Genomic DNA, 22,991 nt, shown 5'->3' with positions numbered 1-22,991 from the left:
TGGAAAATTCCTGGGAAGCATCTCCATGGAGACGGCAGAAAGGTTACATAGTTACCTAGTTACAGGTTGCATAGTTAGGTTACGTATAGAATATTTTTGCTTTAAAAATAAGCAGCTGTTACCCCTTACATTTTTTCTATAAGTGACATAGTAGTACGGTTCTTTGCATTTTAGCCTGTATTTTACATAGTATTAAACGTCCTATATTATGTAAAATTTAAGCCATTTTATAAAGCTGTTACCTCCTCAAAACACACCTGGAGTTAAATCAACAGCTCCTTTTACCTTTAGTTCAGGAGAGATTGGCAATTCCAGGGCTGAAATGATCCAAATGAATCTAGTGAAGGCTTATGGAATTTAAAATCACAGTGGAGAACTTTCTGTTTTACCACATGACATCACAAGGTGGAACAAAGTGAGAGAAGAACTCAACCTAAATATGCAGGGTTTCCATATTTAAACATGCAAACATCCAGGTCTGTTTGTGATGTGGAAACGACATTATAACAGAGATCAGAGAATAGTGTAATATGGGCCCTTTAAGTTATTTTCATTTGGATAAAGCCGTATATCTGTAGTATGCACGGCCCTGGTCTATTAACCTTCAACTTGTATCTCAAAACATTTTCCTTTGCCCCACCCCCTACTGCTACTTCTTCCTGTCTCACTGTTTTTGTAGCATTTTCGTTTGGTTTTCCTGGCCTACTTGTATTGTGTATTTACTGCAGGATTTGTAGGTGTGGTGTTTAAGGGCAGTGGAAAAGCGGACGCTCGGTGGATGTCAGACACAGCTGCCACAGACACAGAGAGAGGAGGAGAGAGGACAGAGGCTTCAACTGGAGACGGGCTCTGCTACTCACAGGTAAAACGATTTCATTTGACTTTTGCTTATTGTAAAATGACAGGAAAAAACTATGGATAGAAAAGTGTAAAAGTGAACTGTCACATTGTTAACTACCCAAATGCCATAGTGTGGGAAAATCCTGGGAAACATCTCCATGGAGACACCAGAGAGAGACACTAAAAATGAAATGTACCACTTACCACTTGATTAATAGAAAGTGGTTGAAGTGACATACAGGGAGGGAATCTGACACCACAGGGTTTATGTAGAAAAAACGTTGTTAAATATTAAGGTTTGTTGTAAGAAAAAAACAAATGGATCAGACCTGGACGACTGAGGACACAGACACTTGTTGTACGACTTAGATATAGAATCACTGGCAGCAGTTACATCAGATCATGTGGGTTGTGTTTCCTTTAAAACATCTTAAAGGTTCAGAAATCAGATCATACTGAGATTTTGATGTGCGTAGTGCTGCTTACAGGTAAATCTACTTTGAGCTTTACCTAGACTGTAAAATGAAATCCGTCTTTATGTGTCATGTATGAGCTGTTGCACTGAAAGTTTATCATAAGAACTGACAGACCATTTACAAGTTTTAAAATGTTACACTTCTTTATTGAAGTTCCTTACATAATCAGTCACATTTGAATGAAGTGTCAAAAATCAGATACAAAGCGATACTAAAACAACCCGACCAGTTTCAGCAGAACTAGTGTAAGACCCAGTGGTGATGGGAATGAAGTAAAAGTGTCATTTGTAGATATAGGAAATTGATTGAAGGTAGTCGTAACAGACAGTTGGGAGCGTCTGTTGTAGGCAGAAGTCCTGGAGCGGGTCGTGGGTCACAGGGTCAAAGGTTGGGGCGTTCATACTGGACATGGAGAGTTGGGCCAGAGACAGAAGTGCAGGGTAGGAGTGGAATCACGGTGGATAGACAAGCAAGTAAACCAGAGCATGACATGAAGGCGACACGACGATCTGGCCCTAAGTGTTGGATCCTCCGTCCTTTTCTACTCGCAGGTGAAGACTTCATTACCTGATGAGAAGCAGGAGTGCGGAGGTGGTCCCAGAGTCTCCTCCCAGCTCCAGGATTAAACGCAGAAGGGAGGGAAACAGCACAGAACACACAAAAAAAAAACCAAATTCTGACAAAAAGTACTGAAGTACTATACTTAAGTACATGTTTTAGGTCTGTGTATTTTATTTAAATCAGTTTGACAGTTGGCTCTTTTTGCTTTTACTTTATTACATTTGATAGAAGGTATTTGTACTTTCTACTGCACTTTTTAAACTGGACTGAAAAGTAAAAGTATTTTTTATTATTGTCTGAGACTTAATGAAAAGGCTTTAAGGTTTATCTTTAATATAAGAGTAAACAAAAATATACAAGTAAAAACAGCTTGGGAAAAATTATAGATTCATTTGTTTCTATTGAACAAATTTCAGCACAAATCTTTATCAAAATCACTACATTTGAAGCTTTATTAGTTCTCAAAATCTGTGTGAAATACTTTTACTTTTTACTGTTCAGGAACATTTTTAAACAGGTACTTTAATACTTTTACTTAGTAGACTTTTTCATGTGATACTTTTACTTGAGTTTTTTTTTCTTTTTTTTTTTGCTCCAGTATCTACTTTTACTTAAGTAACGAAATTGGGTTACTTGAGTACACCACATTGTATAAAAAACAAATACTATTATTTTGTGTTGAAAATGACGATATTGTCTAAAAAAAAGAGCTTTTAAAATGAGCGTTGGGTCAAAATCAATATCGAGTATCAAGTCTATTCTTCAGTATCAGTGTCAGTGTTTGAAATTTTAGTATCGTGACAGTAGTTCAATGACAAATTCAACGTCTTTAAGAAATTAAACTATAATGTTAAAAATAGATCAAACTTACATAAAGTTTATATATATATATATATATATATATATATATATATATATATATATATATATATATATATATATATATATATATATATATATATATATATATATAAAATCTATAATGCTGTCACTCAGATTTTGAAAATAGCTGATGTACTTAAAGTCGGATAAGGGAACAATTTTTGAATGTTTATTTTTGTGTGGGTGTGTCTGTGTATTTTTTAGTTGAAAGTTTATACATATTTTGTGGATGATGTGCAAGCTGAGTTTTGAAGGAGGAGGACGCTGAGGTTCGAGCTGCAGGAAACAGGAGGTCTAACATCTTGAATGGTAAATGGTCACATTTTTCTATAGCAAGGCCTTCAAGGCACTCAAAGCGCTTTACAACAAGGAACCCATTCACACACACATTCACACACTGACATCTGTGTGAATTAGAATCGCACCGCCAACCTATGGATCAGTGACCGCTCAACCAATGATTTTTACAGGATTTGAACCGCCAACCTTCGGATCAGTGGACAAACACTCTACCAACTGAGCTACTGTTAAAGGTTTTATATTACACAGAATTGATTCTCATGAGCTTTAATCATGTTATAATGCTGTTACCGCCTCAAAAACATATCTGGAGTTGTGTTTTGTTTCATTCATACATGTTTGAATAACCTTTTATTATCAGTCTGTCTACATCTCCAAAGCTCAAAATGCTCTGTTCCACCTTGTGATGTCATGAAGCAGGAGTTTGTCAAGTTAACAGCTGCTTTTACCTTTAGTTCAGTGGAGATTCCAGAGCTGAAATCATCCAGGTGATTCTAGTGAAGGTGTGTGGAGTTTAAAAACACAGTGGAGCACTTCCTGTATCACCACATGACATCACAAGGTGGAACAGAGCGTTTTGTATTTGAGAGAAGAATTCAGCCTAAATATGCAGGATTTGTGTGTTAAACATGTGAATGAAACAAAACACAACTCCAGGTCTGTTTGTGATGAGGAAACATTAGAGCAGAGAACCCAAAATAGTGTAATATGGGCCCTTACAAATATTAGAATAGAGCAGGATGTAAATGAAAACTATTTATTTTTCTTGTACAGTATATAATATTTATTTGTCTGTTAAGATGTGTAAGACTAAATTATCTTTGTCTGGGCTCCCTGTCATCTCCTGGCGGACTTTGCAGTTCAAAATTGAATCAGTTTAGATACTTATATACTTACATTTTTCAGCCCCCCTGCGCGGGTCGAAGTTCTGAAAGCATCTGACACACAGGGAGGGCATCTGACACACACGGACATTTCAGAACACGTTTGTAGAGGTCTAAACTACAGGGTTAGCAGCTTGTACACAGAACAAACAACATGGAGACACAGTTTCTATTTGGCACAGTCTTGCAGCTTCAGTTTTGTGGTGTGTTGCCGGGGGTCTGACATCACCATGGATACGCCTTGAATGAATGAACTGTTTTTTTTTTTTCTATCTGAGTGGGAACTCTGCAGGACTTCTGTGTATTTACAGCTGTTTGTGAAGGAAGGGCTTTTAAACAGTGAAAAAATAACAAAAGACGGTCTGAATAAAGCGTCTGAGAGGGTCTGTTTGGATAATGGGTGAATAGTGTCACAGAGGAGGAGCAGATGCCACTGTCTGAAAGCATCCTTCTGTCTTTCATTAGAGCCGCTCAGTATACTGCTAAAATACCAACTGTGCAAAAGTGATTCTACTGTGTGGAGTTTAAAAACACAGTGGAGCACTTCCTGTATTATCACATGACATCACAAGGTGGAACAGAGTGTTTTCTGTTTGAGAGAAGAACTCAGTCTAAATATACAGGGTTTGTGTGTTAAACATGTGTGAATGAAACAAAACACAACTCCAGGTCTGTTTGAGATAAGGAAACAACATTAGAGCAGAGATCAGAAAATAGTGTAATATGGGCCCTTTAAGTATAAATTTGAGTTACTTTCTACTCCGCTACATTTTTGAACAGGACTGAAAAGTAAAAGTGTTTTTATTATTGTTCCAGACCTGCTGAAAAGCCTGAGGATTTATTTTTAACATGTTCATAGTTTGAGCAAAACAAAACTATACAAATAAAAACAGCTAGAAAAAAATATTGATTCAGTTGTTTCTGTTGAAAATCTGCATGAAATACTTTTACTTTTTGTTCTTTAAATAACAAATACTTTTACTTACATAGATTTGTTTCATGTGGTACTTTTACTTTTACTTCAGTATTTTTTTGCTCCAATATTTGTACTTTAACTTAAGTAACAAAATTAAGTACCGATAACAGGAAGTCAATTATCTGACAGAAATATAGTTTTTTTGAAAGTAAAAAGAGTCATATTTATTATTATTAATTTTGTCTTTTTGTGTTTTAATTCTAATTTAACTGAAGTTATTGAGTCACAAATAAATACACTCGTTAATAATAATAATAATAATAATAATAATAATAATAATAATAATAATAATAATAATGCATTGTTCATAAGTACCACATTTCATTCTCATTGTGTATATTTTGATTTGAAGGGTGTTATAACATTCTCCTTGTTTCTGATTGGGTTTCCTCTGGTTTCCCCCATCAACCCAAAACACAAACAATTTCTAGCCTGATCCATACACACATTAGGATTCATTAAACGTTTACTTTGAAGGTTTTATTTTCTTTGGCTAGTCTCTTGCCAGTTCTCAGAAAAAAGCTATGTGTTTTCACTGCACTGCACTATTTAAACAAAGATAACCACAGAAAAAGAAAAGGCTCTGTCAAATCTGAAGCCAAAACAAACTCTCTGCCAACGTAACTTTAAACCCATATTTCTTCTGTGTGTGCAGCTCCCAACATGAGCGTGGACGAGGATGCGCGCTGGCTCGAGTGGGTCACCAAACAGTTTGAGAGCATCGCTGGAGACGACAAAGAGATCGACCTGGATGAGTTTAAGACTGCACTCAAAGTCAAAGAGGTCGGGCCTAAGGATTAAGTCAATGATTGATTATTTTAATGTCAAATATGACAGAACACATTAAAATAATATAAAAAGAAAAAACATTAAACAAGGATGCCCCGATCTGATACTGGTATTGGATATCAGCACCGGTACTGAAAGATTGGCTGGATCAGATATATCGGCTTCCAAATATCGGTTTAGCTGATATCCTGTTTGGGCCTATAAACTGGTGAAATGAGACTATTCACTGTTTGCCCAGAAAGTCTCATAATGTTTGATTTTTTAATTTATGCAAAGTTCTTCAGTAGTTACATGAGGGATAAATAACAATTACACATTACATCTGGATCAGTTTGCACTGAAATGCACTGCACTCTGCACTGGTATCGGTTAACACTGGATATCGGCAGATACTTAAAGCTTTAGTATCAGAACTGAAAAAGCAGGATCAGCAGGGTATACAAAAAGCAACATTTAAAAAGAGGAAAAAAGACAAAAATGTGTCCATATGTTCATAATGGAGTGGGAAGAAGTTTAAACTTATTTAAAGGTCCTATATTAAGCAAAACTGACTAGTCAACTTTTAGTCATGTTATAATGTTGTCACCTCAAAAACAGACCTGGAGTTGTGTTTAGTTTCATTCACACATGTTTGAGTAATCCTGGATTATTAGTCTGTCTGCATCCCCAAAACTCAGAATTCTCTGTATCACCTTGTGATGTCATATAGTGGTAGTTTTAAAGTTAACCACTTGTTACAACCCAGCTCTGCTAGGGAAAAGGGGAAGTAACAAAACAAGATGGAAATTTGTAAAACTAAAGTTATAATTTATTTAAAAGGAATGTTAAAGTTAAATTTAATAAAAAGAGGCTCTAAACAGAGTAGTTTTCAATGTGCAACTTAAATACAGCTAACAAAACAAAAATTACATTAACACAAAACAAACAGTCTCTGAACTAACTGAAGGTCTACAAATGTCTCAATTTACAAAGTCAAAGATACAAGTATCATACAGACACAGCGCAAAAATGGCATGCTGTTCTTGACAGAACCCAGCACCCAGGAGTGGCAGGGGGCGGGTCCTTTTAAAAGGGCACTGCCACAGGTGGGATGTCATGATTGGCCAGGCTCTTGATTGTTGCTCCAATCAGAGGCAGGGCCCTGCTGTCAATCAGCAGCCAGCTGGAGAAGCACCACCTGAAGAGGCTCATGGAGAGACAGCAGGGACAACACATAGGCATGTAGGAGCTGAAGTCCTAGGGCCGTAACACCACTGTTTTAGCCTCAGTTAAACTGATTTACTCTTCAGGACTCTAGAATAATCTTCAGTTGTTTTATTTATTTTTGAAAATTTATGTTTTACCTTTTGTACAGTCAAGATTGTCAATAGAAAGTCTCTAATATGTGCTGGTGCAGCGAGGAGTGAAGCAGTTTCAGTGAGGCTGAAACAATAGCTGTAACTTCAAAGTTATGCAAATCCAGGACTCCAAATGATTCTAGTGAAGGTGTGTGGAGTTTAAAAACACAGTGGAGCACTTCCTGTATAACCACTTGACATCACAAGGTGGAACTGAGTGTTTTCAGTTTGTGTGAATGAAACAAAACACAACTCCGGGTCTGTTTGTGATGAGGAAACAACATTAGAACATAGAAAATTGTGAAATATGGGCCTTTTACTACCGTCTTCGAAGTAAATGTTGCGTGTTTGTTTTTTAGTAAATGGTGAAATCAATAATATCAGTTTCAATTGTTATTATTACCTCAGATGGGATTTTATGTTTTTTACCAATGTTTCTTCAGGACCTTGTAAAGGGCAAAAAACACAACGTAAATGAATCTGTCCAAAAGGGAAAATGAATAGACTTTAGGATGTATAGTACTGTAAATAATAATATTTAATTTGTCCTAAAGAGTGCCTCTGTGACTTTTCTGGTGAACGATCTGCCAACTGCTAATCTGTGTGTTGGTGCATATTGCTTTGGTTTGGAATGTTCCACCGTATGGCATTAAACTTATCTATCTCCATTGGGTAAGTTGCAAGTCAGATCTGTGGAGACACCACTCACAATAAGAATACAGGATTCTCAATGTATTTTTTAGGAATAAAAGTGGTATTAAAATAAATGTTAGATATACATGTAATGCTGTACTGTGTGCTACACTGAAGGTAAAGCCAAAACATCATTAAGTAAACAGGCACAGGCAAAGCACAATAGTAGTAAATACTGTAGTTAAGTACAGATACCTAAAATTTGTACTTAGGTACATTTTTAAGTGGATACTTTTTACTTTTACTTTGCTACATTTGAGAGCAGGTGTATGTACTTTCTACTCAACTACATTTTTGAACTGGACTGAAAAGTAAAAGTATTTTGAGACCTGCTGAAAAGGATTTATTTTTACCACATTTAATTTGAGATAATAATGGCTTACACTTGTAATGCACTTTTTCAAAGCCTCTCAAAGCACTACACTATAGTCATTATTCATTCATTTCCACACTTGGTGATGGTAAGCTACTATTGGCTACTATTGTAGTGTATTGTAGTGTATGGCCCCTCCGACCACCACCTATCATTCACGCACACACCACTTTCATACTAGGCAATGTGCGTGAAGTGTCTTGCCTAAGGACACAACGACAGAGCTTGGTCTGAGCAGGACTCGATCCTCCAACCTTCAGGTCAGGGTAAAATAGTTTTTAGTCTCCAGGCCCCGTGACAACATAGAGATGTCAACAAACCTAAAAAAACTACTTTCACTGCACTAATTTAAAAGTGTACTATATGCAACTTTTCTAGTGGAGGATATACCACCTGCTTATCGCTATGGAGATGTCATGGGTTGCCTAGTACATTCCATAGTATTGCATTAAACTTATCTTGCATGAATTCAGTACAAGATAATGCAATATGTTTTATCAATATATTAGTAAAAACGTGTAATTTCATTGTGGTTACATTTGTCTCTTGTGTCCTCAGTCTTTCTTTGCAGAGCGGTTCTTTGCGCTCTTTGACTCTGACGGGAGTAAAACCATCAGCCTGGACGAGCTGCTGAAGGCGCTGGACCTGCTCATCCACGGCTCCGAGACCGACAAACTGCGCTTCCTGTTTCAGGTGTACGATGTCGATGGTCAGTCACAGCGCCACCTCCAGACTGTGGTGTCAGTATGATTCATTTAGGCGTTTGTCAGCGATGTTTAAACAGTTATTTGCGATGTGTATCTTTGTTCCACTCAGATGTTCAGTGGAAGCCTTGTTCCATCACATCACATGTTTGTCCACATTATCAGTAATCATTATTATTGAATTAGTCATTGATTTTTTCAATAGTTAAAATATGTCTGCTTAGATGTGGCAGCCCTATTTAAAGCACATCTGCTCAAATAATCTTACACTTCATTGGCCATTATTAATACATCACATTAATGTTTGTCTCTCTCTGGCTGTGACAGGTGAGATTGCCCCATTGACATAGGACATAGTTGGGTATAAAATGTGATTGGACTGTCTCCTGAATTCTCTCAGCTTGCATAATATTAAAGGCCTTATATTCTGCCAGTACATATCATTAGCATGTAGTGTAGCATCTTTGATGCTAGCTGCAATTGGTTTCAACCATAATAATAATAATACATTAGTCTTATATAGGCTAGTGCTTTTCCAGACACACTGTTTTTTAGTTTTTGCTTCGAAAGTTCCACGAAAAATATTTTTTGGCTATAAAAACACCCGTGATTGAATAAATGAAATATATACTTTTGGTCATATTGTGGATCTTATAGAAATGCAGTAATGACATTTTCATGATTGGATCAGTGCAATTTTAATCCAAGGTGCTTTTCTTCTCTGCTGTGACATTCATAATAATCATGAACTGTAACTACTATCATTTCTATACAATCGATTGCATAGAAGTTGTTTTTTCATCTGTTGTTGTTGATTGACAGGCAGCGGCTCCATTGACCCCGATGAGCTGCGCACAGTCCTGAAATCATGTTTGAGGGAGAGCGCCATCTCTCTGCCGGAGGAGAAACTGGATGACCTGACACTGGCTCTGTTTGAGTCTGCAGACAAAGACAACAGCGGCTCCATCACCTTCGAGGAGCTGAAGGCTGAACTTGAGACCTTCCCTGAGGTCATGGAGAACCTCACAATCAGGTGACTCCACTAGTGTCACTATATGGAAATGACAGATTCCAATACCATGATGATAATTTAAAAAAACTCTTTCTTTAGACAATAGAATGTGATTTTCCACATTAAATGGTAGTACTTTCTTTAAATTCCCATGTGTCCTTATATCTGTGTAATCCCTCAGTGTCCAGTAGGTAAATAGTGGTCCATGGGTGTATGCTAGTCTGTGTGTCTTATACTTATACAGCTCAAGATCATTCTAAAGATATTCAGGAAAGGTTTGTTTTTGTTCTGTGAATGTGACTATTTTAGTATTGATACTTGCTCAAATGAGTATTTAGTTTTGATAGTTTTAGTATCAATTACTAACTGATTTTCAACACTTTGGACAGCCCTAAACTCCACTCCATGTTATTACTGTTTTTCCTCATCATAAGCACAAGTTTGAGTAGTTCTGAAGATAGGTCAAATGGATAGGTCAAAGCGAGAACAATTTTAATGTGATGAAACATGGGAACATTTCATAACATTGGAGCTCAACAGCACTGGCTTGTTTCTGGTTCTCATTTTCTTCTTATACAGACCAGACCTAATATTATCTTGATATTGCCATCGGGATAAAAAAATGCATTAAAATATATATATATATATATATATATATAATATATATAAAAATATATATATATATTATAGCCTTTCTCCCCCTCACTCTCTCTCCCTCTCCCCGTCTCTCCTTGCTCTCATTGTCCTCTCTCTTTTGCCTTTCTTCTTCCTTCTCACACTTTCTTTCTCTCCCTCTCTCTCTTCCCTTTTGCACTCTTCTCTCTCTCCCCCTTTCTCCCCCCTCTCTCTCCCTCTCTCTCTCCATCAGTGCAGCTAACTGGTTGAAGCCTCCTGTGGTGGACCAGAAGAAGCGACAGACTCCCCGGTACCTGACAGCCTCATATTGGCACAACAACAGCCGCAAACTGCTGTTCCTGATGGCATACATGCTGCTCTCTATCGCCCTCTTCAGTACGGCCATGTGGAGGAGCAAAGAGGGAGGGCCCTGGTACATGCTGGCCCGGGGCTGTGGACAGTGCCTCAACTTCAACTGTACGCTCATCCTGGTACGGCAGAGGTTTTAAAGAAGACACATTATGTTTGTGTTCGCTACGTACTTATAATCTATGATACCTGTGGACCATTATGTTATAATTTGCACTTTTTAAATCGCAATATTCATCTAAAATAAAATAAACAAGTTTGCTGACCTCCTCTCCGCTGATGGTGAAAACAGGAGTTTATTGGCAATATGGCGTCTTGAAAATAAGTGATTAAAGACCGCTCAAACGTGCACAAATCACTCCAAATACAACCTCAGGTGAGTAAATGGTGAGGGAAAACAACTATAATATGGTTAAAAGTAAAACTCCAAATGGAAATTACGCCATTGAAAGAAGAGGAAAAGGTTAAGTAAAAGTAAAGTTAAATACCAAATTGTGGTCTAAGAAATGATTGAAGTAAGACAAAAAGTATTTGTGGAAACTACAGCTCAAGTAAAAGAGTAACTGTTTCGGGTGTGGCGTCTGACTTATAACCTGAAGTATTGTAATCAGAGGGACAAAATTTTCAAATGATATACACATTTGAAAGAGCAAAATCATACCCAATGGAGCGGTGCAAGAAACACAGCTGACATCACAACATTCCACAGGACAATAATATTTAATACAGATGTTTAGAGGATAAAATCAGTATTGTTCAAATGTATTTTTTGTTGAAATACAGTGAGTTCTTGGGTCTAGTCACTAATAGAAATAATCAGGTTCAACATTTGTGCATTCTTATTTTGGATTTTCATGCCAAGTACATGGTAATCATACTCATACGCCCACCTGGGAGTATGACATCATCGCTTTCTAGAGTCTGAAAACCACCGACAGACCAGCTTTATGAAATCAAACTTTCTTTCCCACGTCCCAGGTCCTGATGTTGCGGCGCTGTCTGACTTGGCTCAGAGCCACGTGGGTGGTTAAAGTCCTGCCTCTGGACCAGAATGTTCTTCTGCATCAGATCGTGGGCTACGCCATCCTCTTTTACACTCTGCTACACACCTGCGCTCACCTTTTCAACTTTGGTAATGTACAACCAGGTTTATGAAGCCTGACGTTAAAGGTGCACTATGTAACTTTTCCGGGAGGGTCCGTCACCTGCTTGTCTCCATGGACTTATTATTTATCTATGAAGGAACAGCTGAAGTTCTATTTTTATCTATCTATGTTCCACAGTATGGCATTAATCATATCTATGTGTCTTATTTTTAATTAGATATCATAATTCATTTTATTATTCAGACCTTGAAAAACATGTATTCTTACCATGGATTTACCTCTCCACAGATATGACCTGTAATTTTGTGTATGGCAGAAAGGCATTAAATATATGTATCTTGCATCCATCCAGTTACAGGGGAATTTATTGCTCAAAAGTATCTTGAAAATGCAGTATGTGGATTTGGATCAACTTGCTTCTCCACAGATCTGACCTGTAAAGCAATAATATCTCCATTGAGACAAGCCCCCTCCAACAGAAAGGTTAAAGGGTCCGTATTACACTATTTTCTGATCTGTTCTAATGTTGTTTCCTCATCACAAACAGACCTGGAGTTGTGTTTTCTTTCATTCACACACGTTTAACACACAAATCCTGCAGATTTAGGCTGAGTTCTTTTCTCAAGCACTGATGTCATTTGTTAATGCAGGAAGTGCGCCACTGTGTTTTTAAACTTCATACTTTGTTCCCAGAATCATTTGGATCATTTCAGCTCTGGAATTGCCAATCTCTGCTGAACAAAGATAAAAAAGTAACTGTTAACTTGAAAAGTACCACTACATGACATCACAAGGTGGAACAGAGCATTTTGAGCTTTGGAGATGGAGACAGACTACTGGTAATAATAAAGTGTTACTCAAACATGTGTGAATGAAACAAAACACAACTCCAGATATGTTTTTGAGGAGGTAACAAGATTATAATATGGCTCAAAGCTCACAAAAGTCAATTTTGTGTAATACAGAACCTTTAAATAGTAGAAACTAAAGCAGCCATAGTAAAATACAAACCTGCTTTTACTGACCTGTTGTTTTAAAAATGTGTAAATGCTAACATATTAAGAATAAATTATGTACATTTATAGAAGAAGCCATATACTTGATGCAAAAAATATATAAAAATGTATCTTTTCAGTTAGAGGTGATTTTATTATTCAGAAATACCTAGAAAAATATGTATTCTTACCATGAGTCGACTTCCCTCTCCACAGATCTGACCTGCAATTTAGTCTTGTGACGTTACTTGCTTATTCCACAGCATTTTGTCAAACATTATCACCTCCCCTGATAATAACACATTGACTTTCACTTTCCTCTGCGCTGTAGCTAAACTGTCTGAGTCTGGAGAGTTCAGTTTCTGGGAGTACGTGTTCACCACCCGCCCGGGCATCGGCTGGGTCAAAGGCACAGCGTCGGTGACCGGAGTCATACTACAAGTTCTCATCTTCCTCATGGTCATCTGCTCTATGACCTTTGTGCGCCGCAGCGGCCATTTTGAGGTCAGAATGAAGACTATCTCACTGTTTTTGTTTGTTTAATAATTAGATATAAATGTTCATCCACTGAAATCAACTTTTTTGCTGCTAAACTGTGTACATGGAGTTTTAATAGCATTGTTTAGTAGTGCAGGAGTTTGAAGTGTGGAGACCTGTTAGACCAATCACACTGTTCCTTATACCTCCTCCAGACCCTCACCCCCTTCTATGATTTGGTGAAAAAGTTCCACATACCTCACAGCTGCCTCCTGTGGTTCTTAGGTGTTTTACTGGTCACACCTCTCATACGTGTGGGTCTGGACTCTTCTGGTGATACACTGTGCTAACTTCTGGAAGTGGTTTGTGGTCCCTGGACTGGTTTTCCTTTTGGAGAAGATCGTCGGAATGGCTCGGTCTCGAATGGGAAGCCTCTACATCACCGAAGTTAACCTGCTGCCGTCCAAGGTGAGAAATAAAATGTAATGGATGGAGCAGAAGAAGCAGAGCAGAGGGTCAGATGGAGCAGAAGAAGCAGAGGAGAGGGTCAGGTGGAGCAGAAGAAGCAGAGGAGAGGGTCAGGTGGAGCAGAAGAAGCAGAGGAGAGGGTCAGGTGGAGCAGAAGAAGCAGAGGAGAGGGTCAGGTGGAGCAAAAGAAGCAGAGGAGAGGGTCAGGTGGAGCAGAAGAAGCAGAGGAGAGGGTCAGGTGGAGCAGAAGAAGCAGAGGAGAGGGTCAGGTGGAGCAGAAGAAGCAGAGGAGAGGGTCAGGTGGAGCAGAAGAAGCAGAGGAGAGGGTCAGGTGGAGCAGAAGAAGCAGAGGAGAGGGTCAGGTGGAGCAAAAGAAGCAGAGGAGAGGGTCAGGTGGAGCAGAAGAAGCAGAGGAGAGGGTCAGGTGGAGCAGAAGAAGCAGAGGAGAGGGTCAGATGGAACTGTCAGTATAATAAATGATCTGTTGATTTTGCAGGTAACTCATCTGGTGATCAACCGCCCTCAGTTTTTCCAGTTCAAACCTGGTGATTATGTTTACATCAACATACCGGCCATTGCCAAGTACGAGTGGCACCCCTTCACCATCAGCAGCGCCCCCGAGCAGTCAGGTACGGTACTGCAGTGTCTCACAAACCGAGCTGACAGGTTAAACTTCTCCTTTCACTTAAATGTAATTATTTGATTCAAGATTCAAAGTAAATAGATAAATACAGAAATAAATAAAAGGTTTTGTTTTTTTTACAACTCTCTGCTACTTCCTGTATTTTTTTTTCCCAGCAGACTACCACTTAACTGATGTAAAACCATGATTAATATTTAACATAGGTGCTATGCCTTTCCCAACATATTACCAAATCAAGTAATAATTAGAAAAACATGAAAACCTGTCATATGAGCTTTAAGGGAACCAGTCCTTTTAAAGAACAAACATTATGCATTATTTGTATTGCTATTGGCCTTTAAAGATGAGTACCTTTGCTTTGGCATTTCATGATTTTGATTTATGGACTTTAAAACACTGCAGGAGGCCAAGGACATTCACCTGTGGTGTAACAAAGCTGGGAATTTAAAAATTGCACGTTTTTATGGGGCTTAGAGGGAGTGGGCTTACTAACTACTCAGGTTTCATCAACCAAGCATGAATAAAGCAAAATGCTGCTCCAGGTATGTTTTTGATGAGGGATCAATGTTATAACTTGGTTAAAAGCTCAACAAAATCATTTTTGCATAACATGTTCTCTGTAAACTGCTCCCTCTTCCATTTGCTCTTCTCTCAGATACCCTGTGGCTGCACGTGCGCTCCCTCGGCCAGTGGACAAACCGTTTGTACGAATACTTCAGACAACCAGATCTCCACAACAGCCCCAAGAGACTTAGCGCCAGCCTCAGGAAGAAGAGGCAGGGATCACAGGTCCAACTCACGCTGTTACACCACAAACACATTTCTATGGTCCAAACCTTATTCTATATATATTTCAAATGTTGTTGACTCATCATTAGCTTACTAGGAGTTGTATTTCAAGTGATTCATGCATGTTCGAGTAATTCTGTATGCATGAGTTCTAAGAAAGTTTCCATTTTGACCTGCTCCCTAACTCCGCATAATTCTTTGAACTTACTTGTGATTATTGGGAAAAGTCTGGGTTAAAATGTACGGTTATAAAATGTCACATAAAACAGTAAATGAAAATCTTTTGCTTGTCATGGTGGATGCAGAGGAGAGGGTCAGATGGAGCAGAGGATGCAGAGGAGAGATGGAGTTGTTAGTATAATAAATGATCTGATGAGACGGTTCTTCCAATTTTTGACATTTTGAACAGGAAGTCACTGGACATATTTCTATTTTTAAACCATTCAGATCATGATTGTGGTTTACTATAGACAAAATGTAACATCGTGATCTACTTATGTGATATTGTTTCATGATAAATACTCCAAAAAGCTTAATGTCTTGTTTAAGATGAAGTTCATGTGTGAAAAAGTTTTCAAGCTTTGAGTTGATCAGCTGTTTCAGAGCCAAGATCCTAGTGTCTGACGCCTTCTGCTGGAGTGGAAGTGAAAATATTAGTTTACATTTAGCTGCTTTGCTGATATTATTGCTTTGCTGAAACGATTTCACAGCATGGCATTAAATTTGTCAATGTCCATGAAGAATTGTAGGTGACACAACCAGGCCATATTACAGGTCAGATCTGTGGAGATGCAGTTCTGCTCACAGTAAGGATGCACTTTCAGCAATATGAGCATCTGTAATTGAGTAATTGCATGATGTGTTTGTTTAATGTTTATGTTTAATGCCATATTGCCAAATTTTTTAAGTTTAATGCCATATTGTGAAACATTGCAGACAAAGCAATAGCATCTCAATAGATCTCCCACCAGAAAAGTTACAAATTGTGCCTTTAAAGCATAAGTTACTTTGACTGTGTAATATTGTAACACTCTTCTTCTCTGTTAGGAGGTGCTGTTCTGCTCCACAGACTGTTTGGGGACTGTGGCATCAAACGAAGACCAGGCTGTAGAGCTAACAATGTACCGACACAACGGAACCAGACCAGAGCTGTCTGAGAATGGGATCAAATCAGTCCAGAGTCCAGAGACTGAGACTGGACCCATCCAGAGTCCAGAGACTGAGACTGGACCCATCCAGAGTCCAGAGACTGGGACTGGACCCATCCAGAGTCCAGAGACTGAGACTGGACCCATCCAGAGTCCAGAGACTGGGACTAGGGCCAGTAAGACTCCAGAGATTTGGACTAGACCAAACAAGAGTCCAGAGACTGAAACCAGACCCAACCAGAATCCAGAGACCGGAACCAGTCCAGAGGAGCCCATGGGAGGCCTAGACCAGCTGGGGCAGACAGAGAGAGGAGAGGCACTCAACCACAAAGAGGTCAGAGAGGATTTACAAAGGGATTAAATGTACAGAGCAGTGGGACAGACAATTTATATATTATATAAATGTAATGTATTTTATATATTTTAAATATTTTATTATCTTCAGGTGCCTTCCAGGTTTGGAGAAAACCACAGATTCTGCAACATCAAGGTAACTGCAACCTCTATGAGACAGACATGTACACATCTTGATATAATACTATAAGCCCATAATTGGTGGTTTTCATCACAAGGAAAACATACTTTGCACAGATTTAAATGTTTATGGAGCCAGTCTATAACAAAAATGGGTATTATTTTATTATAACTACACCTTAATAACTTTAAGCATGACCATAGGATATTGTGTTTCCCACAGGTTTATACTGTTATATAAGAAGACTATGGTGGCACAAGCAATCCATACCTTTTTATTGAATTTAATATTTTGGTGTATAAATGTCACTTATTGCCTCTATTGAACTGATTACAAATGGTAACTTTATGATAACACTACAAGCATAAAGTATAATTTGTTTTACCAGTTTTTTGCTCAGCTCGTTTTTAGACTATGGGGTCATACAATGTTGGTATCATAATGTAACTATGTATTGAATGCTGAATAATCTGAAAACATTTAATTCTATGATTCTTTTGTTTTTTTTTAGTGTTATGTGGATGGACCATACGGGACCCCCACCAGACAGATCTTTGCTTCCGAACACGCTGTCCTCATCGGGGCCGGGATCGGAATCACCCCCTTCGCCTCCATCCTCCAGAGCATCATGTACAGGTAACACAGACTCTGCCACACAGCCAGGAGGTTTCAGGTTCAAGGCTCACACCAAGCCTCAACCTAAACAAAGTGTGTGCATGTGGCAGAGTGGTTGTCTTGTCTCCTCTCAGTAAAGAGGTTGTGGGTCAGACTCCTGATTTCTCGGGTGTATGTTTTCTACAGATATCGAATGAGGAAGCAAAACTGCCCCAACTGTAACTACTCTTGGTGCGAGAACATTAAAGATGGGGACATGAAACTGCGCAAAGTAAGAAAAAGTTTCACAAATTATAACAATATCCTTCTCATATTATCTCAATGACTTACAAATATGTTAGAATATTTAATACTAAAATAATGAATTCCTGATTATTCCTGATTTAGCCCTGGTTTTGTTCGATTTTAGCCTTTCTGTAGATTTTGACTGTTTGTGATTTAAAAAACAAAAAACAAACAAACAAACAAACATGTTCTTCACATGTCTAGCCAGATACTCCTGACCAAACCCATCTCTAAATATAGATATAGGTGCGTGCTCCTGACAGGTTTAACCCCAGTGGCCCCGTAGGATGGGTCAAATGCAGAGGACAAACCTACCTATAGTTTTAATCAAGTCTAATTTCACCTAACCCTTACATACCTGCTTTGTTATTTATTTAATGTAACTATTGAAGAGCAGTTTTCTCTGACTTTTGCCTCTTAAGGTAGACTTTATCTGGATAAACCGGGACCAGAAGTCGTTTGAGTGGTTTGTCAGTTTACTCACCAAACTGGAACTGGACCAGGCCGACGAAGAGCCAGAGGGTGAGCAACTCTGAAAGTGTTTTAAATAATAATCTAATTTTGTCAACGCATTTCTATTCTACTAACTATTCTATTAGCACTGCACAATATATAGGGATTAGAAAAATTAAAGATTAGAAAAACCTGCATCCTTACTGTGAATGGGCTTGCATCTCCACAAACCTGACTCTTACTTGGCCTGAAGGGGGGCCTCTTGCACACTAAAAGTCTGTATTATCTGTCTATATTATAAATTGATCATTGGTTTTCATGCTTCAGGGCGTTTCCTGGAGATGCACATGTACATGACATCAGCGCTCAGTAAAAACGACATGAAGGCCATCGGACTGCAGATGGCGCTAGACCTCCTCGCCAAAAAAGAGAAGAGAGATTCCATTACAGGACTGAGGACCAGGACGCAGCCGGGACGTCCCGAGTGGGGCAAGGTCAGACTAAGCTCTCTCATTGGTCGAGATAAGCAGGATGGTGCAGTGTTAAAAAGCACTTCTGCCCCATATCCAAAAGGTCCTTAGTTTGAGGCTTGGATTGAGTGGGTCTTTTTTATGGTGGAGATTCCATGGCCCACCCCTTCCATGTCTTTGTTGTGGGAATTTCAGTGGGACTTTCTTATATTAACTTATATAAACTTAAATAATTAAATGGGGCGACAGTAGCTCAGTTGGAGTGTTTGTCCACTGATCTGAAGATTGTTGGTTCGAATCCCGTTCTCGACATAAACATGGAAGAGCGACCGGATCCTCTGACTCAGTGGTTGGTGGTATGATTCCAGCTCCCACAGATGAATACTGTTGTTGTGTCCTTGGGCAAGACACTTACCCCATCTTTCCCTCAGTGTCTGTGTACATTGGTGTATGAATGTGTGGTGAGTGGTTTCTTGATCTAAAGTGCTTTGAATGTCTTGAAGGTGGAAAATCACTATATAAAAATGTGACCATTTACCATTCACCATAAAAGACTGATAAAATGGAAAGTTTTTGACATGTAATTGTAATTAGTTATATTTTTACATAGTTATGAACTGGTTAAATGGTTATAAAGGTACTTTGCAGCTGATGTCATCAACATTCCCCGGCGGGGCGCAGCTAACTAGAAGCACTGCTCTCTATCTGTTCTCTATCTGCTCTCACTGCTCTCTATCTCTATCTGTTACTCAAGTTAGACTTTAATCTGAGCTTTGTTTTAACACTATCTGACCATAACAACTGTCTTAGCAGAAACTACTGTCACATGTGGTATTCTTGAGTTTTCAGATGTTTAAACTTAATTTGCTAATGTGTGCATTGTGTCACCATAGTAACTGCTAGACATACATTTTACTAACCATCATTTCAATTTTAATCAACTCAATTAAGAAGTACAGTTTTAGCCACTAACATTATGTTGTGTTTCCAGGTTTTTCAGAAAGTGTCTGAGGAGAAGAAAGGCAAAGTGCATGTGTTTTACTGCGGCTCTCCAGCTCTGGCTAAAGTCATCAAAGCCGAGTGTGAAAACTTTGGGTTCAACTTCTACAAGGAAAATTTCTGAAAATGCATCGCTGTGTTTGGACTTTGTTTACTCTTGTATTACTGCACCTCATGGTTCTAATCATAGGGACAACAGAAGAAGTGCAAATAACCCTTTACCGGGGAGCAGGATTGACAAAAGTATCAGAAATCAGATACTAATCGATACTACAACTAGTATCGAAACTAGATACTTGTTTGAGCAGGTATCAATACTAAAACAGACACCTTCACTGAACAAAAGGAACCTTTCCTGAATAGCTTTAGAATGATCTTGAGCTGTATCAGAACAAGTATAAGACACATAAGTATGGACCACTATGGAACCTACTGGACATTGAGGGATTACACAGATATAAGGCCACATGGAAATATAAAAGAAAGTACTAGCATTTAATGTTGAAAATCGAGTTTGAAATTTTAGCATCATGACAACTCTGTCAGGCCGGAAATGGGATTATAAACAAGTTAAATTTTTAAGCTCCACTATGGTCTTAAATTAGATGTTACTGTTTTACCTGGGACGTTCCAAAGTATAGCATTAAACTTGTCTATCGTCATGCAGTAAGCAGGTGATGGTGAGGTATTTTTGAACAGTAACAACACCTGAACATGAAAGAAGATGGCAAATGCTGAAGTTTGAGCAATCAAATTGTTAGAATGAACCTTCAAGTTTTTTGAAGAAAAGCAACATTAAAAGAGTTTAAGCACATCACAGCCAAAACACACATTTGAGCAAACTTGGCCTTGCCCCAGCACAGAGATATTGTATAAACAGCTTTTGAGGTCAAAATAAGTCCGCCGTGTATTGTCTACAACTAATTATAAAGACTTTCATTGTGCAATAATCAGGACGTGCATTAGCTTTACCACTGTTGTTACATGATGGCCTCTGGTCTCTGAAAGTTGTGAAAAGCCCTTAAGAACTCACTGTGGTGCATAATTAGGATGCTCAGAATGCTAAGTAAGGAACAACTGTGTATCACTGCAAAATATTCAAAAAGAACTAGTTCTGTTTTTCATGTTTTTAAGTATACCAAATGAGTTAAAAGGGGTTATAATGCTAAATGGACCGTTAGGTGACGTTTACTCTTCAAAAAGTACCTATTTGTTCATAGATTATTATCTCGTTGGTGAGGGTGTCTACATCTGATGAAAGCATTTAAGTAAAACTACGTACACAGAAGATATAATGTAGGAAGTTAATCACAAATTTCTGTCATTTCAAAGCATCTGTTTTGATTATTATTGATAGAAGACAATTGTCTTTTCAAAGTGCTTTAATCCCTACTTTTACCAGCAGAGGGCATCCAAACCAAGCAACAAATCAATAACGCATTTGAACTTGAAAAAGCAAATGCCACAAAGAACATAATTTAATACAGTATTTAAAGTGACAGTATGTAACTTTCTGGAGAAGGTCACCTGCATGATTCCATGGAAACAGAAAGTAAAAAACATACTTTGGAACATTGTCCATAGAGATAAATGAGTCTGAGTCAGCCATACTGTGCAAAACTATAGACAAAGGATCAACATTTCCATGGAAACAAGCGCACATGGAGAGTCAAGTTTGTGGAGATGCAAGCCTGCTCATAGTATGGACACAGGAAGGACATTTTTCAATATGAAAAACTTAATTTCACACATTTACATATGTTTTTAATATAAAACTGGTTTGTTGTTGTTCAAAACATCCATCTTGAACCAACCCTTTGTCATGGCCTTATTAAAGCAGATACAGTGTAAATATGTAAGTAATGTCCTTGTAACATTTCTATACAGATCAATATTTGTTTTATTCACAAAGATGATATTGAACTGACGGCGAAGTGTTTCTTTGGTGTACAGTGTATTACACGTAACTTTATGTACTTGTTTCTGTATATATTTCAGTGTTTGTATTGAGCTGTGTTGTGTCTTGAAAAATAAAATACAGCTATTATTTTATAACTGGTACTGGGTAATTTGAGCTTTCTGAACTTGCCTACAGCTACAACAGTGCTTCCCAACCAGAATGAGTGAGTTAAAGAGGAAAAACTGAATAGTAATTGGATACAAAAATGACTTTGTAGTAAATGTATTATCATTAAGAGGGTTTAATATGAAGATTTTGGGCATCCTTAAAACTATATAGTACAATAGAAATGACTGACAATAACGGATTTATACATGTGACAATTTGAGGAACTGAGCTTTCACCATCAATGCCCTAACCCTCTGGAACTCTCTCCCTCTTCTCATCAGAAACTCACAAAACACTTTCAAAAAACAGCTCAAAACTCATCTATTCCTCATAGCCCACAAAGGGCTATTTCCTCACTACTTGTTTTGTCTGTCCTGTCCTTGTTTTGTGTTACACTATTGTGAAGCATCCTTGAGTTACCCTGAAAAGTTCTATATAAAACCAATGTATTATTACTATTAAACTTACAAAAACATAATAATAATGATGATGATAATAATAATAATAATAATAATAATAATAATAATAATAATAATAATAATAATAATTATTATTATTATTATTATTATTATTATTATTATTATTATCATCATCATTATTATTATGTTTTTGTAAGTTTAATAGTAATAATACATTGGTTTTATATAGAACTTTTCAGGGTAACTCAAGGATGCTTCACAATAGTGTAACACAAAACAAGGACAGGACAGACAAAAACAAGTAGTGAGGAAATAGCCCTTTGTGGGCTATGAGGAATAGATGAGTTTTGAGCTGTTTTTTGAAAGTGTTTTGTGAGTTTCTGATGAGAAGAGGGAGAGAGTTCCAGAGGGTTAGGGCATTGATGGTGAAAGCTCAGTCCCTCAAATTGTCACATGTATAAATCCGTTATTGTCAGTCATTTCTATTGTACTATATAGTTTTAAGGATGCCCAAAATCTTCATATTAAACCCTCTTAATGATAATACATTTACTACAAAGTCATTTTTGTATCCAATTACTATTCAGTTTTTCCTCTTTAACTCACTCATTCTGGTTGGGAAGCACTGTTGTAGCTGTAGGCAAGTTCAGAAAGCTCAAATTACCCAGTACCAGTTATAAAATAATAGCTGTATTTTATTTTTCAAGACACAACACAGCTCAATACAAACACTGAAATATATACAGAAACAAGTACATAAAGTTACGTGT

General features: G+C 37.9%; 1 protein-coding gene across 1 annotated transcript; it reads left to right on the top strand.

Annotated features, from left to right (window-relative positions):
• Positions 1 to 793: 793 nt before the first annotated feature.
• nox5 (NADPH oxidase, EF-hand calcium binding domain 5) lies at positions 794 to 20,056 on the top strand. Its single transcript, XM_055222446.1, has 18 exons — positions 794 to 862; positions 5,575 to 5,702; positions 8,670 to 8,820; positions 9,638 to 9,848; positions 10,696 to 10,933; positions 11,790 to 11,943; positions 13,244 to 13,416; positions 13,675 to 13,857; positions 14,354 to 14,486; positions 15,156 to 15,289; positions 16,337 to 16,469; positions 16,725 to 16,771; positions 16,883 to 16,927; positions 17,424 to 17,548; positions 17,714 to 17,798; positions 18,235 to 18,334; positions 18,593 to 18,759; positions 19,727 to 20,056. Exons 2-18 carry the CDS (start codon positions 5,583 to 5,585, stop codon positions 19,856 to 19,858), a joined length of 2,331 nt encoding a protein of 776 aa, XP_055078421.1. The 5' UTR covers positions 794 to 862; positions 5,575 to 5,582; the 3' UTR covers positions 19,859 to 20,056.
• The last annotated feature ends 2,935 nt before the right edge of the window (positions 20,057 to 22,991 follow it).

Source organism: Periophthalmus magnuspinnatus, chromosome 6 (assembly GCF_009829125.3).
Source record: "Periophthalmus magnuspinnatus isolate fPerMag1 chromosome 6, fPerMag1.2.pri, whole genome shotgun sequence".
Lineage (NCBI taxonomy): Eukaryota > Metazoa > Chordata > Actinopteri > Gobiiformes > Gobiidae > Periophthalmus > Periophthalmus magnuspinnatus.
Note: the sequence above shows the minus strand (reverse complement) of the source record. Positions and strands in the feature narration are given on the sequence as shown.